Source organism: Mustela putorius, unplaced genomic scaffold (assembly GCF_011764305.1).
Source record: "Mustela putorius furo isolate JIRA1106 unplaced genomic scaffold, ASM1176430v1.1 tig00000135_pilon_pilon_pilon, whole genome shotgun sequence".
NCBI classification, from domain to species: Eukaryota; Metazoa; Chordata; class Mammalia; order Carnivora; family Mustelidae; genus Mustela; species Mustela putorius.
This window is the reverse complement of record NW_025421292.1, coordinates 3,276,283-3,298,605: the sequence shown is the minus strand read 5'-3', so window position 1 is coordinate 3,298,605 and position 22,323 is coordinate 3,276,283. Positions and strand designations below refer to the sequence as shown.

Here is a 22,323-nt window from a genome sequence, read left to right as displayed (position 1 = left end):
GCACATCTCAGGGTGCTGGTGAAAACACTGCGGGCTAGAAAAGAGCTCTGTGTTGCAGGGGAGGTCCAGATTCGTTGCTTTCTTCCAGTCTTATGTAATAAAAAAAGCCCATCCCTCACTCTCTTGCCCGGTAATGACTTAGCTGCCACTCTGACCGCACACCAAATCTCTAAACAAATTAAAGTTCTCTGGGGCCTATTCATTTCATGGAGGGAAAAAAAAAAAAACCCAAACAGAGACATAGTTGTCTTGTGAGAAGACAGGGAAGCCAGCTAGTAGTTTTGCTACACGTCAAGGGGCTCTGTGTGAGCCAGAGATGATGAGGGCTAGAGCAGTCAGTGGCAAGTCATCTGGGCAGGAGCACGGATAGACCAGAGGCATCACAATGCCTGGCATCTTGACCCCAACCAGACCCAAGCCCGCATGTACCACGCATTCACTAACCGGGCAGACACGGTCCCTGCTCGTGGCTAACTGAGACACCTCCCCGCCCCCAATAGGACACAATTCACCATGTGAAATAACACAGAGCCTATATGTACACACATGTGTGCACATATACACATAAACACCAACTCCATACCTGGGATCTGAGAAGCTCCCTGTCCACTGACCTCTGCAATTCCACCCTGGGTCAGACAATATCTGAGGCCCCCTGCACCTCCCTCTCTAACCAGCAACAATGACCTGTTTGGAATCTGCGGGCTTGACTAGTACCAGGAAGCATTTCAGAGTCATCAGGCCGTCAGCCCTTAAGATGCCTTTCAAGGTACCAACACCATCTCTGAGTTCAAAACAACGATGGTGCGGCTACTCAGACTCTTCTGCCCCGTCTCGAATACCTAATCATCTGTCCTCCTCTCATAGGATCTCTGTTCTCTAGATTCTTGGCCATCTTCTGGTCTAAATAATTTTGGAGTTCCTTCCCCTTGCTTTATAATCCTGGTTTTTAGATTTTATTTCCACTTTGAAAATGGGATGTGTCCATGGAAATGTATTTCCTAAAACAATGACCTAGAATCTAATCTTTCTACCACAACCCATTCAATGATCCTTGCCCAGGATGACAACGACAGTGACCAAGTTTGAGAAAAATTTTTTTAAAGTTTTATTTATTTAAGTAATCTCTACACCCCACGTGGGGCCTAAACTCAACAACTCCAGATCAAGAGTTGTATGCTCTTCCCAAGTAGCCAGCCAGGCGCCCGCAAGTCTGAGAAATTCTTGCAAATTCAGATTTCATTCTACTTCCGTAGCTTAAAAAATATATGTATGTTTGTACATAAATATGCACATATGTACACATGCATGTACGCAAATATGTATAAAAACTCACCCAACACAAATTACTAGAAAAAAAGGGGGGGGACCAAGATAAGGAAAGAAGCCAGTGGCTAAAAAGAGGAAGTTAAAAGTAAAAGTCAAGTACTAAGATGTATTTGTAAGACAATGTAAGCGTAGAATGGAATTTCCAATTTGTCTGACAGGAGAAATTAATCACTAACAGCAGCTTGCTGGCTCAGCTCAGGCCACGCCCCACCCCGCCCCCTCCTTCCCCGGAGGGCCCCACCCTGGCAGCCCCAACCCCCATCCCCATCAGGCTGTATCCCTCCTCTCAGCTTTTTCTCATTAGCATTGTTATCACCAACCAGCATACTCTGATTTTACTTCTTGTCTTCTCTTTCCCCTCTACTTTCTAGAACGTCAGTTACACAAGGCACAGGATTTTGTCTGTTTCGTTCACTGCTCATCCCCAGTTACTGGAATAACAGAATACCTCAAACTTAGCAGGTATTCAACAAATTAGTTGAATGAATGAAAAATTCTAATAAAAATATGCTTCGATTCTATATTATTGTCAATTCTGTGAAAATACCTCTACTTGATTCTCAAACACAACTGTTTAGAATAATATGACTAACTACTATTGCCTAAATTACATAAAATCACTCTGTCTGTATCTAACTGATGCCATTACTAGAAGAAAAGAAGGAAGACAGATACAAAACCAGAAGCAAGTACATAAAAAGAATGTCCCAGAAAATGTTCCTGTGATTCTTGACATCTATATGCACTGTCATTAAAGATCAAATTCTCCTCATATATTCACTGAGATCCACTGGCACCCAAGTTTTTGGTCTGGCGTTTGAAAACAACAAAATATAAGGAAACAAAAATGAGTCAAGAGGGAAGTTCTCATCTTCTGGCAATTTCACAAATACCACAAAATCCCTACCTGGTCCTTGATGGTGCTGTGCTGATGGGGCTAAGTGGAACCAGGCCGTTTCTGAAAGGACAGGGGTCAGACAGTGTGGATGGGTGTAATGGGGGTGAGGAAGCAGAGCTAAGACCATAAGCAGTAAAATGCTCTGGAGAATGTAACAACAAGTGAACACGGGTGAGAGGTTTAAAAGACAAAAGACAAGAAAAACCCTTCAGGCAGAGAAGGCTGAGGAAAGGCTATCAGAAAAACCTCTCCTTGATGCCACCAGGAAGGAAAAGGAGGAAAAGTAAAGTAAATGAAAGTACCGAGGAAGTAAAAAGCCAGGAAAGAGCACAGAGGAACAAGGAGGAACCAGCAAAGGGGAAAAAGGAAATGAAAAGAAAAGCAGGAGGAGTCAAGAGGTAGGAAAGCAGCCAGGAAGCAAGCTAGAGAGGAGAGGGAAGCAGGGAGATGCAGACAGGGACAATAATAGCCAGGTCCCCCAGAACCCCATGCAAAGTAAAGAGGGAGCAGCAGGGAGGGCGCCCTTCCTGGCCAGGTGCCAGCCACCCCACCCTTGCTGGCAGGTTGTCCACTGGGAGGCATGATGTCACCAAGGACCGTCTGGTGGGATGTGGCAGGGGTCAAGAACACCAGGCCTCTCCTCACTAACTACAGAGCCAGGACTAACACTGGCTTATTCATAATACTGTGTATGGGGTTCTGTTACCGTCAAGGCCATGGAAATGCCCATATGCATCTTTTTAAGTCAGGGCTCACCAAAATCCCTTGGATTTACCAGACAGGAAGGCAAAACAGTTTCTTCTGGACTGCCTATAAATGGAGATTTTTTTAAAATACTGGAATAAAAACGACAACAAAAAAAGCCCTCAATCTTAACAGGCCACTTAAAACCAAGGGAAACCTTGAGGTTCTAGAACAAAAGTTGTGACTCCTGTGTACACAGGGGCAATAACGAAATAGATGGTCCACGCTCTGATTTGTCCTCAGGGACAGGAGTATATCACATTCTTTTTTTTTTTTTTTTTAAAGATTTTATTTATTTATTTGACAGATCACAAGTAGGCAGAGAGGCAGGCAGAGAGAGAGAGAGAGAAGAAGAAGAAGCAGGTTCCCTGCTGAACAGAAAGTTCAATGTGGGGCTTGAGCCCAGGACCCTAGGAACATGACCTGAGCTGAAGGCAGAGGCTTTAACCCACTGAGCCACCCAGGAGCCCCTCACATTCTTGTCTAGAGTGGGCTGACCATGCTCAGCCAGAAAGACTACACAGTATGCTTGTTTCTATGATAAAGAACAAGACAAACTGCAGACTGTGGTGGAGAAAGTTTAGCCACTGTCAGCACAAACTCAAGCTCCACTCTCCTTATTTAACAGCAGAGGCCATTCTTCTAGCACACCCAACCCACAAGGGTTAAAATCAACCCAAGCCTCTGTGGAGTTGAACCAATCAGCTCTTCCCTTGATGACATCATGCCTCCAACTGGACAGCACAGGCGGAAGGGTGGGGTGCCTGGGACAGGGCACTTGGGCCTGGAAGGGTGCCCTCTGTGCTGCTGCCACTTCACTGCTCACTGAGGGATCCCAGAGCCAAGGGTCCCCTCTCAGCTACCATTCATTTCAGGTGGAACCGAACGGTGCCCCAAAACCCCTGCCAGAAATTATTCTCAGCTCATACAAAATGCACACAAAGCACGCATCCCTGCTCTTTATCCATTTCCCACTTGTTTAATATTTATGAAAACTGATTACAAAACACAAATTTATCATTTAAGCTTTCAGCCAAGTTTTAAATTACTCAAATGTTTATGCTAAGTAGACAAGCGGCCTTCTGCAGTTTTTGTCTTTCATAAATTTCAATCTCATTCAAAGGCAGCTATGGGAGAGACCTATCTGACCCCAAGGACGCCATACATTCAAGCCACAATCTGACCAGAAGGTTATTTTTGTTCTTCTTAGGAGGTACTTAATTCGGACATTAACTGCTGCTGCGTGCCCTTGTGGGTGCGCCCCACAGTGCAGAGATGGGATGGAAATGCATCTAGGAGATGGTGGTTCTGGGGCACACAGCTGAGACACTGATGTACCACCAGCTCTAGAAAAGAGAAAAGGCTTCCTACATGGGAGAGGCTTCAAGTTAGATGATCAATTTCTTCTGCTTCTTAGCACCCTGGATATCCACACCTCTGGCTCGTCTGCAAATGAAGATTTACAATTTACATGCACGAGCTGTTTTTACTGCTCCAGCACATAGCCATCTAGGCTGGCCTGAGCTGGATAGAAATAGTACTACAAAATGTCCGTATGGCTCAGTGTCCCCTCGGGAAAAAGATGGCACATGCACACCGGGCAACCAAAAAAGCTTAATAAGGGGATTATTTACACACATTTGGACAGGGTACAGAGAGATCAACAAGTAAGGAGAGGGACTCACAGCCAGGAGCCCCAGGCTAGAAGCACCCAGGGGAGGGACTTGTTATCAGAACCCAGAGACAGCAGCTTTCGGGAAAGGTCCCCCACAGGAGAGCTGGTCTTTCAAGGAGGGGACACAGCCAACCCAGGATTCCTTTGGCCTCGCAATGCAGGCCACACAGATGAGCCTTCTGGGGCACAGGCAGGTAGAGAAGGAGAGGGAACATGCCTGAGGGCAGTTGGAAGATACCCTGCAAGGTGTCCGACAGGGACCTGGAAGACAGCTTCAACACCAACGAATAAACCAGCCCTCTGACACAGCCACACAATACCACGCTGTGCCTTTCATAACTCAGGTCTGAATCCAGGTCTTATGGATGTTGCTGTAACTGGTAAGACAGAAATTATAAATCGGTAAATACACTCATACCCCAAATTTGGATACACGTCAAATGTTAACAGAGACTAACCTGTAGAGAGATGTAGGTGATTTTCCCATTCCTAATCTATGTATTTTTAAAGTTATACTGATGGACAGTTGTCCAGTTTACCTTCTGTTATGCCCCTATTCTATTAGGCATCACCAAGATAACAAGGAGTGCTTTGATTTTTGACTGGTGAACAGAGAAAGCATCTACTGAAGCTTGGATTTTGATCTCCTCTTAGGCGGAGCACTTTTCAAAGTAAATTCTTTTTTTTTTTGCTTATAAAAATCTAATGGAAACTAGGGAGAATCCTAGTGTCATAACGGATGCCATCTCAGAGGTTCCCCTTAATCAGGCCAACTTTCCGAAGTCCTCTCGTTCTGGGGAATCACCCAAGGGCGGCACGAAGCACCTGTAAGGAGCGGTCTGTATTTGGAAAAAGCAACTCCCAGTCTGTCAGCTGTGCATGTCCCCCAGCTACAGAACAACAGCCCTGACAAGCATCCCATTAACTAGCCACCATTGGCCATGATATAGAAGAATACATTTGAAAAATAAACAGTAGAAAGAGCCGCACATTTCGCTCCAACTTCTCTCCTCTCCCAGAGTTAGCAGGAAGCTTCGTGAATTTCTCAAAGAGCAAAGCGGGGGTGGGTGGGGTGGAATGGGGTGGGGTGGGGCTACTGCCCTCCCCTCCCAGCTGGGCAGGCTCTTCTGTCCTGGGGTGGGCCAGGGTCATACAGGACCTCACCAGGCAAGGGGCCTGAATGCCATGGCTTCCCTGTCACCTTGCAGCACCAGACAAGCCCCCCAAAGTTCTGCCTTTCTTAAGTTCTAAAGACACTCTGTGCCTCAGGTCCCATTCTCCAAAGCTCCAGGCACAATAATAATGGGAATAGTTACCATTTATTCAATACTTTATGCATAGTAGGGACTGGGCTAGGCACTTAAACATATGTCTAACTGGTAAAAAAAAAAACAAAACAAAACAAAAACAAAAAAAAACAAAAAAAAAAAAAAAAACCACGCCTCCGAAACACAGACCTGACTGCCTGTTTCACAAGTACTACTAACAATGCTAAGGCTTCCCAAGTCCACTCCTGTGACAAGGAGGAGTGGATGGTGGAGCCAGGGCTCAGAGCTGGGTCTGCTGACTCTGGATCCTGAGCCCTGCATGTTAGCCCGCACTGCCTTCTAGGAGCGGTCTGGCAGACCAGCCCACATATCCATCTGCACCGAGATCACAAGTGCCCAGGCCCCACAGTGAGGAGCTGAGCTGGAACCAAGCTCCTTCTGAGAAGCTTTCCCCAACCTCCTGGGGATCAAGTGATGACAAAGAAATCAAGTGCAAGATACGGCACAGCAGCCTTCAGGCACCTGTCAGGGGTGGGGTGGGGAGCAGCCATTAACTAATGACCCGTTCTGGTAAAGTCTGCCAAAGGCTTGGGTCTAGGGCCAACCACTGGGGGAAACACTTCTGAAGTTTCTCTTTTGACAGAGGTAACCACGAAAAACATGTATAATATGACTCAAAAACAATGATGAAGGATCATGCAAGAAGGGTCCTGTGAATCATCTCCAAAGGAGCAAATCTTGATCTTCTGAATTCCTTCCAATAAGGGCTCAGTTCTCTTAGGTTTTTGAATCTAAAGTGCAACATTGCTTCCAGTCATTCAGTCACATCACAGACTGGCCCAGGACACACAGACCTCAAGCAGCCCCTGAGTTCACGGTAGCCACCCGCAAGCTCTACCTGCAACAAAACAGGAGCATATGAACCTCCTGTAGCTAAGGGGCCAAGAGACAACTAGTGCGTTAGCCCAAACAGCCCACTTCAATGACACTGGGCCGTGCTCCAGTGACTTTGTGTTCCTCCTCCAGGAGGAAATGGTGGAGGCCATGGGACAGACGGGCTGGCCGTGATGTGTGTTAACAGAGCATGAAAATCCTACGGCCAATCACCTGGCACTACTGACCTCTTGGGTGCAAGATACGCTGGGGAGATGGAACCAAAAAGAAGAGGTAATTCATAAGACAGGTAAAGCTGTCTGCCAGCCCATTTGAAGGATTCTGATATACTGCCTTGCTATCAAACCAAACACTCACTTCTTAGCCTTGTGTTCAGTCCACTATGTGATCCCAATCTCTCTACCCTATTTCTTTTGAAGATTTTATATCTTAAGCAATCTTTACACCCAACATGGGGCTTAAACTTAAAACCCTGAGATCAAGAGTCATACGCTCCACTGACTGAGCCAGCTAGGCGCACCCCCACCCCACACCGTTACTCCTTATGCTCCCCTATACGAACTCTACTTACAGAAACCAAATGACCTAAGCTTCTCCAGTTCCACAACTTCCCTTACACTATTCTCTCCACAAGTGCCTTTTCTTCATCCCCTAGCTTAAATCTGGTTTTCCCCTAAAACATTTGGTTCTTTCATTCCAAGTCTCTGGGATCTTTCCTGATGTCCCCTCCCACCCTCCGTCTCCACCTTCCCCACTCCCACTGATGTTTTTCCTCCATCTGCCCCTCCTTCCATTTCAGAGCACACAGCACTTCTCTTACTTGTGAACTGCCTCATCCTATACTTGACTGTAAATGAGTAAAACTCTATGTTGTGTGTGTGTGTGTTTTAAAGATTTTATTTATTTGACAGAGAGAGAAAGATCATAAGTAGGCAGAGAGAGGGGGGAAAGCAGGCTCCCTGCTGAGCAGAGAGCCAGATGCAGGGCTTGATCCCAGGACCCTGAGATCATGGCTTGAGCTGAAGGCAGAGGCTTAACCCACTGAACCACCCAGGCACCCCATATGTTGCGTGTTTTGAAAAGCAAAAGCAAAGCACACATTCCTACAAACACACAGATCCTAGTGGGTAGTCTCCCACTGGCCAGGAGCTCTGTCACTCAAACTGATTTTCCTTTAAGTGGTCTAGCGTCTAATCCAGGCTCACCCACTCCACCTTGGTTTCTAAATGAGTGAAAAGTGAAAACTTTGTACTGCACAGAATTCTTCGGTCTGACTACACAAGAGTTCTTAAGCTCATCTTATCTGGAGATAAGAGTGCTGTAGGAATTGCCCCCACCCTGTTCCCACGCCTGGAATGGGATTCACTTTGGTTTCTATAACTTTGCAGCTGCAACCTGAGTAGACTTGGGTAGAGCATTTAGTCTACAGATCACTCAAACAGGCACGTCAGCTGCACTGTTGCCCTCCTCTTCGCAAGCTAAATTCATCTCTTGAAAATGTTCCTGGGAGACAGACCCAGTTCCCTTCAAAGGCAGCTCTCTCTTCACAAGAAGCCTGGAAGGGTAGCACTTTAACATTCTCTGGGTGTTTACCAATCTTTGAGAAACAAATTCTTGTGCCCAGCAAGACATGTCACAGGTCACTGAAAAATATTCGGGTACATATTTCTAACTATTCTAGAACAGTGGTTATGCAAGTTAACCTGGGCCTCAGACTCCCAATGTTCTCTCTTCTTTAATCTCTGTTTTTCCAACCACCTAGCCCTCTGCCTCACCAGCCCGGGAATGTGGGCTAGGCGGAATGCTTCTGCTGGGAGAGGCAGTTTGGTCTTCCAGGGGAATGCAGCAGGAACAGTCACGGAGGAGCGGAGAACAGAAAAACCCCCTCTGATCCCCTTTCAGTAGCTTATCCCAAAGCCCACCCACTGACCCCGTCCTAGCTGACTCTGAGTCTTCCCTCTTCCTCCTGAAGATGCAAAGTTTTCTGGCTCTTTGTAAGAATCTCCAGGATAAGCACAACTCCCTGGATAGTGGCTAAGGGGATCCAAATATTTCCAAACAGCATGTCATTTCTAGGCACCGCCTCTCCCTCAGAACAACTCTGCTTGGGGCCACCACCCTCCAGTTTAACCATGAAGGGACTTCTCCTCTGCCATCTGGGCAATGAGATCCCCTGCCTGGCAACTTGGGGCTTGCCTCATCACGGCTGTCAGAAACACTCTGGTCACAGTGAGAAGGAACCAGGGCAAGCCTGGCCCACAAGTCCTGGTCCCAGGAGTCGGCGCACAGGGGAGCCGTGGTGGGCTGTGGCCAGCCCAGCTCCCTCTGACATCACATGGCCTTACCTCATCCCACTCCGAGGCAAAGGAGGGCGACTTCTCCAGCCTCTTCTTCCCGATGCTGCAGTTGGACAAGGACTCGCTCCGGCTCCCCATTGTAGCGTCCTCCGTGGGTGAGCAGGTCAGGAGATCAGAGTCAGACTTGGACAAGCTGCGGCTGAGTTTGAGTTCAGCTTTGGGTTTGCTGGTGGGAGGGGCTCGGCTCCTAGCCCCACTGCGGTCTCTTTCTTCCTCAGCACCACCAGGGTGTTGAGATGCCGTGTGAGTCAAAGTTTTGGGGTGCGATTGGCTGTTGGTGGTGGGCAGGCCAGCCGGGTAACCTGCTCTCTTACTCTGGTCCAGGACACTGGGCAGGGAGGCTCCAGGAGCGTGTACACCCGTCTCCTCCAGCTGCATGCTGGCCTCGTGACAGGCGCCCTGTGCAGGGGACCCTTCTGGATGGCTCTGGCCAGGGGCAGAGAGCAGCTGGAAAGGGTCCTGTCCCACCTCACACACCGGGGAGGAGCCGTGGAGAAGACCTGAGAACTGCTCTGGGACCTGCCCGTCCTGCCCCTCCGCAGAGTCCTGGCTCCGGCTACTGCTGCTCCACCTGTGGTCTTGGAGTGGACAGAGAAACAGAGAAATCAAAAATTAAACGTGGCAAAAATCAACAAAGTTCCAATGCAGTGAGCAGACGGCAGGGCTGAGAAATTCAACAACAGGGAAAGAAAGAGAAGCAAGCTGGACAGGCTGGAGAGGGCAGCGGGAGAGAAGAAGAGAGAGGAAGGAAGAAAACAGTTTCGTATTGTACTTAATGTTCAATTTGTACCCAAAGTCAGAGCATTTATGAAATTCCAAACACTGGCCTGATTAATGCTATCTGGCAGCCTTCCCTGTTGTTAGGTTTCTGTTAACGTTAACGACCAGACCTTGCTATATAAGGCGAGAAGTGCTAGCTATATCCTACAGAAAGGACACGAGTAAGGAGAGAGCAAACACGGAGTAAAAGTGAGAAAGAAAGAGAGAGAGAGAGAGGGAGAGAGAGAGAGAAAGTGAGCCAGTGAACAGGCGAGACTCCTGGAACATCTGATACATTTCCATAAAGGCCAAAGTGTTATTTAGAGCCACCCACCACCCCCCCTTTCCTCTGGCAAGCAGCAACAGAGGGGAAAAAAATGGAGGTCATGATCCACAACCTGCAACTTCTGGAATTCTTTAACTAAGCGTGCAAAACAAAACAGCAGAGAAATAACCGCTTCCTTCCTCACATGGGGGTTGTGCAGGGTTCCACGCCTCATCCTTCCTTCCTCAGGGAGCACTTTTTTTTCACTTTTTTTTTCTTTTATTTCTTTTTTCTTTTTTTTCTCTTTCTTTCTTTCTTTTTTTTTTTTTTTTTTTTTTTTTTTTTTTGTGGAGAATGTGCACATCTCACTCCTTCCAAAGCCTCCCAGCTGCTCCTATTTGTTTAAGTTTAACCTCAGTTGATCCACTGAAAACAAAATGGTCTAATCTGTCAATGCCAGAAGACATTTGCAGTTCTCTTAAGACCTCCTCAACAGCCCAGAAATCTGACACTACCAGTTCATGAGGCCAACCACTACTGTATACTCACCCAAGATATCAAACACCTCTGCCCTGGAGTGGCATAAATAATTGACTAAATCAGAATCCAACATCAGTATCACACCGGGACACCCAAGGGGCTCGCCCTTTGTGACCTCAGACCTGTTAGAGATTTTCACAAACATCTGCAGGATAGCTTAACCACCCTGCGCCCAGGACTAGCTCACATTCCTAAGCTAATATTCAATGTCGTTATCTCTATAAGTAGAATCAACGGTATAGATAACAAATGGTTCCCTAGTCTGCCCAAAGCTCCCAAGTCTTAGAACCCAAAGGATCAAGTTCAATTATTTTTACAGATGAGAAATCTATCTTGTCTAAGGTGGTGTGGAAGAAGATGTTAACCTAGGCTTTTTGGAACACCTGGCTCTAGTCCTGGCTGTGCTGTTCTTCAGCTGTGTGGCCTTGGCACTGATCTTACCCTATGGGGCTTGAGTATCTAAAATAAGTAGGATGGACTGCGAAGTCTTTAAAAATCCCTTTTATGTTACAATGGTGATGAGAATCCAAGTCTCCACCACACTGTGATGGCAAACTTCTCCCTCTAGTGGGTTGCTGCAGATCCCTGCCTGGGTGCTTCTCTTGCTACCACCTGCGTACACCCACTCTCCCTCACCAGCGTGCCTGCAGCTCAAGGCCCCTGGAAGCTCAATTCCATGACTGGTCTTTGGGTGAGGAGGGGTACACTTTGATAAACACAATGCACGAAAACACAGTCTTCACTGCCCCAGGCACCATGCCGAAGTCCCACAATGCTCTTCCAAGACAGTCTTGCAGGAAGGATCCCAACAACCAGTTCTCATATTGAGCCCATCAGCCTAAGTTCTGAGCAGGGACACGGTTCCATTCACCCTACTTTCTCAAGACGAATGGTTCAGTCTCCAAAGTCTGTTCAGCTTTTGGCAAGCCTGCTGAGGCTGCAAGGGGTAGCCAATTAGCTGCACTTTATGGCTCTGATTACTTATCCACAGGAGGCCAGAAGTATGCACTCTGGCATCTCCTTCCTCTACACTTGACTGCTTTGGGATTTTCATACCCCTAACTCACAAACTCTATACCCCAAAGGTCAGGTCTAGAGCACTAAACAAGCACTGAACAATTGGAATCACTGCTCTAGGGAAGAAGAACCGCGTACGTAAGAGTTCCATCCAGCCTAACTCAGCCCCAGCAAGCCATGACTTTAGGACTCTGAATTCCACATATGACAACTGGGCACCCGAACAGAGCTGACCCGTAGCATTGCAAAGTGGGGCTAGAGAGGATGACATGTGACTGTCTACTGGTGGTTCAGACCAATGGCACTACCTAAGACAGCCAGATGGGGAGAGTCAAAATTGCTACCTCTCAGACCATATCCACATGGCAGTTTCCTACAGATTCCAGCCCAAAGTGCCATTCCTCTGACTGCATCTGAATACAAAAAGAAGACTTTGGTAACAGGAATGCGGGCTTCTATTTCTTCTTGTCAGCATCTGGCTCCTTATTTCACAATATTTTGGGGAGGGAGGGGAATCCAACAACAAAAGAGAAACACTGGAATCCAGAACTGGGAGTTAGCCTGGCTCACGCTTGCCTGGGTGGACCTTGGAACCCAGGCCACAGAGAATGTTCTGACTGCTGCTGTGGGAGCTGACAGTGAAGGCCCTGTCTAACAGCCACCCATTCATGCTAGCATCAATGAAGAAAGAGAGACACATGCCAAGAGCTCAATACCAGACAGATGCCTGGGGAAGGAAGTGGGCAGAAAGAAAGAATGGAAACTTATGGAAGGAGGAAATATGTGAAGAGGAAAAATTTCTGAGGGCCATAATCCCATGAGGGAAAACACAATCTACCAATACTTTATAGAGTAAAAGAAATCATGAAAAGGAATTCTTATGATTACATGACTCACCCAGGCAATTCCCTAGGAAAGACACCTTGGTGGTTGAAAAGCTTGTCAAGATCGAAGATCCTCAGAATCTTAATAAGCTAGTGTTCTCTTCCCCATAAGAAAAAAATTAAAAAAAAAAAAAACCATATCCAAGACTAAGCTACATATCCTGGCAAATCAACAAGTAGGAAAAGAACTACTCAGTGGTCCCTTGTAAAGTCAGAATAGTATTAGGCCTCTCGGGGACGAGGTGGTAACAATATAATGTACTGGTCACAAGCCAGCTCTTGAGCAAATTCTTAACTTGTCTGTGCCCAGAACTCTCATCCATAATTCTGGGGTCCTGAGAGTGCTGACTTCATAGAATTGTTGTGAGAATTAAATTATATGTGTTAAGCAATTAGAACCACACCTGGCACATGTCAGCTCTCAAGAGATGTTAACAAATACTATTCTCCACACAGGATCCACTACAAAGTGCTTCACTCACAGATGAGCCTACCAACTAGTTTGCTAGTTGGTGGGCTGCTCACAGGTTTGTCGGAAAGATCACCAAAGACAGCATCCATGACACGTACGAATATCCATTGCCTTTGTTATCCTTACAACTCTTGACAGCAGAAGGCAGGGACAGAAGGTAATACAGTGAGAAGGCTGGAGTGAGAGATGGGCCCCAGAACTGTGGCTATGAATACCCATTCCACCAATAAGCAGGTACAAAATGTCTGCCTTCAAGAGGCACCCAAGATTTGAAGACACTGACCTCTCAATGGGCTTACCAGCTATCGGAAGAAACTAGCATACACAGAAATGACTAGAATTAATTATTTAAAAATTAATAGATGCCTTAAGAAAAGTATAAATCAGATGCACAGTGAGCAGGAAGGAAAGTGTGATTACTTGGAATCAGGAGTCTCAGAAGAGGTAGCTTCTGAGCTGGCCGCTGAAGAAGTAAAGCCTTGACAGGCTTAATGTTTAGTGGAAACACACTTAAAAAGCAGAACCATGAACCTTGTGCCTGGGCACTCATGGATTCTTAGACTCACAGAAAAGAACTGTCAGGCCTGAGGCTTTCCCTCTGACTGGGAATCACTGCACTGCCCCCTTAGAACCATACAGCTTCCAATCCTCCTCCCGCACTGCCATCAGCACACCCCATAACCTGCCCTTGTAGGAGAGAAACAAGGGGCTAGGACACAGAGACAGCTGTTTCCTTACTCCCCCCATAGATCAAGGCCAGCTGCTCGACTGAGCAGCACACACCAGCATGCTAATTCTCAGCCCCTTCAACTTTCAATCTTTATTCACTCTGGGTGTTCATTTTCCTTTTACCCTGTGAGCTGCTGAAGCAAGGGGTCTTCCGTGCTGCATTTTAATGCTCATGACGACGATCCACAGGGATCTCAAGGGCTTCTGAATAATAACATTTTAACATTTAGACATTTTCAGTCACAGTTTCTGTTGTTTTTTTTTTTAAAGATTTTATTTATTTATTTGACAGAGAGAGATCACAAGTAGGCAGAGAGAGAGGAGGAAGCAGGCTCCCTGCTGAGCAGAGAGCCCGATGCGGGACTCGATCCCAGGACCCTGAGATCATGACCTGAGCCGAAGGCAGCGGCTTAACCCACTGAGCCACCCAGGCGCCCCGTGTCTGTTTAGATTAGAGCTAAAAACTGTGGTTTGTATGAGAACTTGCTAAGTCAAATCAACCCTACAACCCAGAGAACCCAGTAACTCCAGTTACCCAGACTGTTCTGCTCTCTTTTTTCTGTAAGGCCTGAACCCTCCAACTCTCCAGTCACTGCAGTGAGCACCAGAAACCATGTGTGTCCAGGAGAACTCCTACGTACATGGCTACTTGTGGAGAGTCCCCATGTTCTCCTAAGAAGGAAGGTGCTGACTAGGTTATGCAGACACTTGCTGGCAACTGTGATCTGATAAGACAAGAAGACCTAGAGTCCATTCTCTGGGCCATGGCAATCAGAGAAGCAGAGACCTGAACTGGCAGATTCAGGAAGCCCAAGTTATAGTCCCGGCCCTGTGATTTCTTTCTTTCTGGTTCTAAAAAAAAAAAAAAAAAAAAAAAAAAAAGGAAAGCAAAGCAAAGTTGGGGTACATTCTCTAGGACTAAGATTTACTATGATTTGATTCCAATTAGGTAAACGAATCTTCCACTTCTACAGTGTTAAGAATGTGAAAAGCAACAGGGCCCTGGATAAAAACGGTTCAAGCTCATGGCTAAACTTTGGATTTAGCCAGACTAGGGCTTAAGACCCAGCTCAAACACCCAACTTCTTTCTCATCTACTACACGGTGACAAAAATAGCCCCTACCCGGAAGATCTGTCATAAGATACACAATGACCTAATCAGCGACCACAGACTCAGCACATGGCCGCCCCTGAGAAGCATTCATTAAACAGTAGCTGCTATCATTATCATCATTCTTCATTTACAACCATTTCCAAACTGCTCTTCATGCTCACGCTGCACACACAGGCTGGTTTCTTTTCTCCCAAACTCTGTAAAAGGAGACTGGTTTCTTCTAAGTGGCCCTATAAATTAAACTGTAGAAAACTCCACCGGCAGGGAAGGTCTAGTAGTCTTGCAAGTTTGGTGCAGGGTAACATGTAGCCGTGCAGTGAAGAATCTTCAGGTCAGAACCAGTTTCTACTGTAGCCCGCATGGGTTACAGCCCAGCTTTGGGACTCAGGGCTGTTCTACCTGACTTGGCTCCAATTACCTTATAGCTCCCCCATTTCCTTAAATTTCTCTTGGACAGTCTGTTTACTCCCTGTTGTTGGACCTCTGGCCCCCCAAATTTTCCTATTCACTATACCAGCTCTGCTTGGCTCACTTTCCGACCAGCCATGATACTTAACCGTGTCTAATTTAACAGCACACTTGACATCTCTGTTTCCCTTGATCTTCTGCCAGTTCCAACACTGGGTATTCACGACCATTTGCTTTCTCTTCTCCAGTTGCTGGAATGTTGAGCCCCGATGAATGCTCAAGAAACAACTGACTGAGTCTTCTACCAGTTTATTTAACTCAGCTGGCTTCCAACAGCCACACTGTGTTGGGTACTAGTTGTTCTATGCTGGACATGCTGCTAACCATTTTCTTTTTTAATATTCACAACAATCATGAGGTAAGAATATGTACCCCAACTTTACATGTAGAAAGTCAGGCTTAAAGAGGTTAAATGACTTCCTCAGTCACCAGCCAGTATGCGGTAGAGCAAGAGTCCAAGTGGACTACCAGGCCGGGCAACCATTTCATTCATCTCTTGAACACTGCGGTGTCATTTTAAAATGGATTCCTCATTTCTCCCGCTCTTTTCAGACTGTCATCTTTCCTGAAGTGCCTATACTTTTGGATACAATCACAACAATTTCCTGACGAGACTTAGGTCAGAGAAACCTCAGCTACTCTCAATGCCACATCAAAAAGTGGGGATAATCGGATCTCTTCCCGCCTACCCTACAAGATGGGGTGTATCCTTATCCTGACTTTACCAATGGCCTTCTAACTGCTGAACCCTTCTTCTAGACTTCCTTTGTCTAGCTCTTTCTGTATTACTTGACACGGTTTACCAGTTATCCCTGGGACTCACTCTCCCCTTCTTCCTTGGTCATAGGACTTTTTTCAATTAGCTCATAGCCACCTACATTAAGATTACACTTCCCAACATCTCTGTAGTTAGGCATAGTCACATGACCAAATTCTGGCCAATGGGTTATAAGTGAAAGTAGTACGCACGCCTTTTGAGAGCTATCTGTGAAGCGCCCTCCTTCCTCCCCTTTCTTCCTTCCTGTGCTGACAGCATGAATTTGAATAGTCACCCTGAACCATGAGATATCAGAAAGAGACAGGTTCCTTGACAATCATGGACTGCCATGCTAGCCCTAGACTCCTATCTTGTTTAAACAACAGGTATATTGGGGTTCCGTCACATTCAGCCTCAGCTTCTATGGCACTGCTTTATCCTGATTATCTTCCTTTATTTCTTTACCCTTGTGCTTCTCAATATGGTTGTATTTTTGACTTCTTCAATCCCTTTAGTTTTTCCCTCAGCAACTGATTAATATTTCATGTTACCCATCACCTCAACTTGCATTTCTAATCTGCATTTCTAATCTTTCTACCACTCTTGAATAGGACCCACATTTTTAAGTGTTTATGGAGTACCTCTACCTGGATATTCTCCTAGTACCTGAAACGCCTCAAACTTAACATAGTCAAAACTGAACTTAACATCTTCCTTCAGTCATGTCCCTCCTCAATCCCTTATTTGTAAGATGCACAATATTTTCCCAAGCTCAAAAACCTCAGAATCATCCTTAACACCCTCTCTTCCTGATTTTTCCACATCTGACTATAAGGTCCTGCGAATTCTACCTCCTCTATACCTCTACCATCCCTACTTTCCCTTCCTATCACTTCCTCCTATAGTTTGGATCCTAATTTCCTTCAAAAGATTCCTTGAAGGAATACTTTGACTTCAAAGTATTCCTGCCTCTAGTCGCTCACATCTAAGATTCCACAATTATTCCTGCCATCTCACTCAAAAAGCTTCAACAACACTGCACAGTCTTTGGAATGATGACTGACATTGGAGATCCCGATCTCTACAACCAGTTCTTTGTTCCAGCCAAACTGGATTACTTACCATTCTCCAAACAGAAGCGCTATCATCTCCCAACACCTTACTGATGTTTATGCCACTTCCTCTGCCTGGAATGCCCTGGCCTTCCTCCTTACTTCTGCCTAGCCAGTAGGATTCCCTGCTTTGGGGTTTAGCTCAAATGCTACTTCCTTCACAAAGTCATCCCTGATCTCCTGCACTAAATAATTTAGTCCTCTTTTGAACTCCAAAATTACTTTATATCACTTTATAGAATTTTAACATATTCTGCCCTTTTATGTATTTTACAGATGTCTCAAAAATACATATGTATATAAACGGCTGTCAATACATTTTGTGGGAGAAAAATATAGATGTATAGTTCACAAGGCTTGGACTTGTTCCATAATGGAAAGAAAAGCAAACTATTCCAACTCAGAAATATAAATTCGTAAGAGCATGACACTTATACAGTAGGACTTTGGCAGGAGCTCCTCTAACGTGAGAAGGTGAGAGAAGAGGAAACTGCTGAAGCTAAGGCTTAATTATTAAACTGTCTCATTTACTTTTTTTTTTTTTTTTTGCCTTTGGGAAAAGCATCCAAACTTACTCCTTGGCATCCACCATGAGAAGGTGACCTAGGCTTCCAGGTAAAGATGGTGAATTGAACACAGGTACTGATCTGATCTTCCTGAAGTCTTACTAAACCAAATGTAAAATTGGGACTGCACCTGGAGGCACACCTGAGAATCAATCCCAAGCTGGCAAAGGGAAAAGCAAAGGCTTACACTACAGAATTCCCTAACGGCTCAGGAATTGGCAATGCTCTGGATTTGGGAGAAGAGGGAGAAGCTAACATCTTCCTCCCTTCCCCTCATGCTCATGCATAAACTTCATTTAGCTCTAAATGCGTGGCTCTCAGGAATACTGACTTACTTGCTTCTAAAAAACCTCAGAGTATAGCTGTGTGCCAAACAGTCCACATGTATCACTTTCTTCAGATAATTATGCACCACTGTCCTACACTAAGTGACCACTTCACCTGGACCTATGCCTATTAGTGGATGCTGCAGAGAAGCACCACAGAGAACAATGATTTTCAGAGCTCTTGGCTACTTTCCCATTTGCTGTCAAACCTAGAAAGTTGTCCACCACTTCAACAGTATGTCCAGAATGTCTAGTGGGCAAAGAGTTAAATACTAAAGCGAAATAAGTGACTATGCTACATGAAACTGGGAACACTGCTCTCATTGCTAGTTATGCTAGTCCTGAGTAATGATTTTGGAGGACATCTATGGTGGGAATCATTTAAATAACAGAGGAATACCTAGCTAGATAAAACTATCATAAAACCATCCATGCCTAGGACCTTTCCGGAGGGATGAGTTTTCTACTTCGTGGACTGCTTTCAACTTCTGTCAGTTTTTGTTATATCTACTGACATAAATGGCAATCTAACAACTGCAGAATTATCATACATAGTGCCAGATGCTTAGTCACCAGGCACTAAATGCCACCGGAAACCCCACTGCTATCATTCATTGTGATGGACCAATAAGTCTCCCAGATAATTCATCCTGGGGGATGGCAGCAACTCTAACCTCCCAAATTTATTTCTATAAACTATTATTAATTTTTAAAATCTCCAAATTTGTGCTTTATATGTGTGCTTTATGTTATTACTCTATGTTATTTTTTTTCCTCTTTTCTTGACCAGAATTATCAGAGATCTTTAAAAAACAAGTTTTCATTGTAATGGTCAAATCTACTTTTTTTTTTTACTTCATTATTTCTTTTATATTTTTTCTTTACTAACTGAGATATAACAAGCATACTATAAAGTATATGAAATATACTATCTGCTTTTATCTTTATTAATTTCTCTCTGCTACTTTCTCTTGGTTAAGTTTTAGTCTATTTATTTATTTATTTATCTTGGGCATGGGGCCCAACACAGGGCTTGATCTCACAAACCTGAGATCAAGACCTGAGCAGAGATGAAGAGTTGGACACTTAATCGACTGAGCCACTCAGGTGCCCCAGTCTTTGTTTTATAACAAATAAATTTAAAGATATAAACTTCCCCTGAGTATCACTTTGGTCAAATATTATCAGTATTTATATGAAGTGTTTCTACTACCATTAATTAACTTCTAAGTAGAAAATTAGGAGGGAAAAAGATAGGCACTCATAGACCATCTAACATTAATGACCAAGATGCTCAGTTTCACTAGATCAGGCAAAGGCTAATTACAAAAGACACTTCTTTGGCTTATCATGGTGAAAAACATTAAAGAGTGCTAATATCGCACACTGGTGAAGGAAAGGGAAAGCGTGTGCTCATTAACCACCAAGGGAGGGGCACTTCAGCTTTACCAGTTAAATCTAGACATGTACCTACACTCGGACTGGTTTATTCTACTTTCTATCAAAGTCTTTTAAGAAATACTCTTATAAGCATGTAAGAAAATGTGTAGAGCATGTCCACAACAGCTTCATTTATAATAGAGAAATACTGGAGGCAATGTAAACAACCATCCACTAGACAATGGAAAAATGAGTCATGGGATAGTTAACAACCATTCAAAAACAGTAAAGTAAATCTTTAAGAACGTAAAACAAAATTGAACCCATGGTCTATAGACAAGGTAAGTTAAAAAAACAAGTGTACAAAATCATTTGTGAAATATGATCCCATTTTAGATTGTTAAAAACAAACAAAATGGTCTCCCATAGTCACTTTTTAAAAAATAAAGACCTCAAACAACCTGAAGCAGATACTACACTTAGAACTATGTCACTTCCAGCAACTGTGAGTAGCAGAGAGGTGAGAAGATTTGACATTTTACTTGTATTCACTTCTGTATTGTTTAAATTTTTTTCCTGGGAGCTAATACAAATCTACTTTAAAAATGTAATCTAAATAACCCCCCATCCCACCCCTCCTGCGGCAGGTTTGCAAATTACAGTAAGGAGAGCCGAAAGCTGTGGTAGTCTCATTAACACCGCCTTTTCAGAACTGATGAATTAATCCATAAAAGCTGCCTTGGATAATGACATTAGTGAAAAAGCAGAAAAGACTGACTGTGTACTAATCCATAACATCATCTGCTGACTTGTCTCACATTTACCAACTCTAGCAGGCATTCCTTCCAGGCTCACAAGAAACCGACAGAGCCCATTTTCATCTTTAATGTCTCAGCTCCTTTGTCTGAAAGCTCTCTGAGCGATTCAAGCAGCTTGCCTGGAGGCATGCACATCCCGCATGCTGTGGTCCACTCAGATCTGCTTCCTGTACCACCTACTCATAACAGTTAGCCCAGTATTGCCGAGCTGGAAGGAACCAAAGCAAAGGAGGAGGAGATACAAGGTTTTAAGTAATCTGGGGCAGTTTACTCCTTAACCTGGAGATCTCTTGACTTGAGGACAGAAAATTCCGCATCTGGGGGCGCCTGGGTGGCTTAGTGGGTTAAGCCTCTGCCTTCAGCTCAGGTCATGATCTCAGGGTCCTGGGATGGAGCCCCACATCGGGCTCTCTGTTCAGCAGGGAGCCTGCTCCCCCCCCCCTCTCTCTGCCTGCCTCTCTGCCTGCTTGTGATCTCTCTGTCAAATAAATAAATAAAGATCTTAAAAAAGAAGAAAAAAAGAAAATTCCTGCATTTGGCAGCCAAGGAGACCAGACCCATTTATGAAGTTTGACTTTTACTTTTTCTTCCTTCCAAAGGAAGCCAGTTAACCCATAGTGAGTGGGTCCAGATCAAGCCTTCGAAAGAGAGAATTATAATCTCCTTCCTCCTTGATGCTAAAAATTCTTTCCTAAGAACCACTTTCAAACAGAGCATTAAATACTTGCTCTTTAAGGGTTAATTTCAGTATGATTTATTATTAAACAACTAGAGAACTCATACTCTACTCTCCACTCTCTCTAAATATTTGAATTAAAAACCTAGCAACATGATTAGAAGACTCAATACAGTTAAGAAAGCTCCCCAAATTGCTATATAGATTCAACACAATTCCAATAAAAATCCAGCAGGACTTTTTGTAGAAATCAACCGACTCACTCTAAATTTTTATATGGAAAGAATATCTAAAACAATTCTGAAAAAGAATAACAAAGTGACATAGGCAAGAAAAGGATGGTCCTTGACAAATGGTGCTGAAACGACTGGATAGCCACATGCAAAAAAGTGAATCTCTACCTACACTTCACACCATATTCAAAAATTACCTCAAAATGGGTCATAGACCTAAATGGATACCTAAACCTACAAAATTTCTAGAAGAAAATATAGGAAAAAATACTTGTGAACTTATCCATAAAAGAAAAGAAAAGATACACTGTCATCAAAATTAAGAACCTCTGCTCTCCACAAGGCATAAGGGAATAAAGAGACAAATTACAGCCTAAGAGAAAATTACATATCTGATAAAGAGTGTCCGAAACATACAATGAACTCTCACAACTCAATAATAAGACCATAAACAACTCAATTTTTTAAATGAGGAGAAGAGTTGAACAGGCACTTCATTAGCTATACGGATGGCAAATAATCATACCAACAGATGTTCACATCATGAATCATTATGGGAATACAAATTAAATCCACAATGAAATATCACTATACACCTAATAGAAGGGCTACAATTTTAAAAACCTGACAATATTCAGGGGAGGATACACAGCAACTGTGACTCTGATGGAAAAGCAGAATGGCATAACCACTCCAGAAATGGTGTGGCAGTTTCTTACCTAGGACCCAGCAATCCCATTCCTAGCGTTTTCTCAAGAGAAATGAAACCGATGTTTACAGAAAAACCTACAAATGTTTATAGTTTTATTTGTAACTGCCAAGAACTATAAGTGACCCAAGTACCCCTTGACTAGAGAATGGGTACCTGTGGTACACCCCAACAATGGAATACTACTTGGCAATGCAAAGTAACAAATCCCCAATACACACAACAACATGGAGCAACCTTCAGTGAATTATGCTAAGTGTGAGATGCCCGACTCAAAGGGTACATATGGTATGATTCCCCTGATAGAACATTCCGGAAAAGGCAAAAGTATT

At 44.4% G+C, this 22,323-nt stretch overlaps 1 protein-coding gene across 11 annotated transcripts in view; it reads right to left on the bottom strand.

Moving 5' to 3' along the window:
• ANKS1A (ankyrin repeat and sterile alpha motif domain containing 1A) overlaps positions 1-22,323 on the bottom strand; it is a 178,878-nt gene that overhangs the window by 61,325 nt on the left and 95,230 nt on the right. For all 11 annotated transcript variants that reach the window (XM_045074733.1, XM_045074735.1, XM_045074734.1 and 8 more), the window contains one exon: positions 9,154-9,743. In XM_045074733.1, the coding sequence (XP_044930668.1) occupies positions 9,154-9,743 (590 nt within the window). The remainder of the gene's footprint in view (positions 1-9,153; positions 9,744-22,323) is intronic.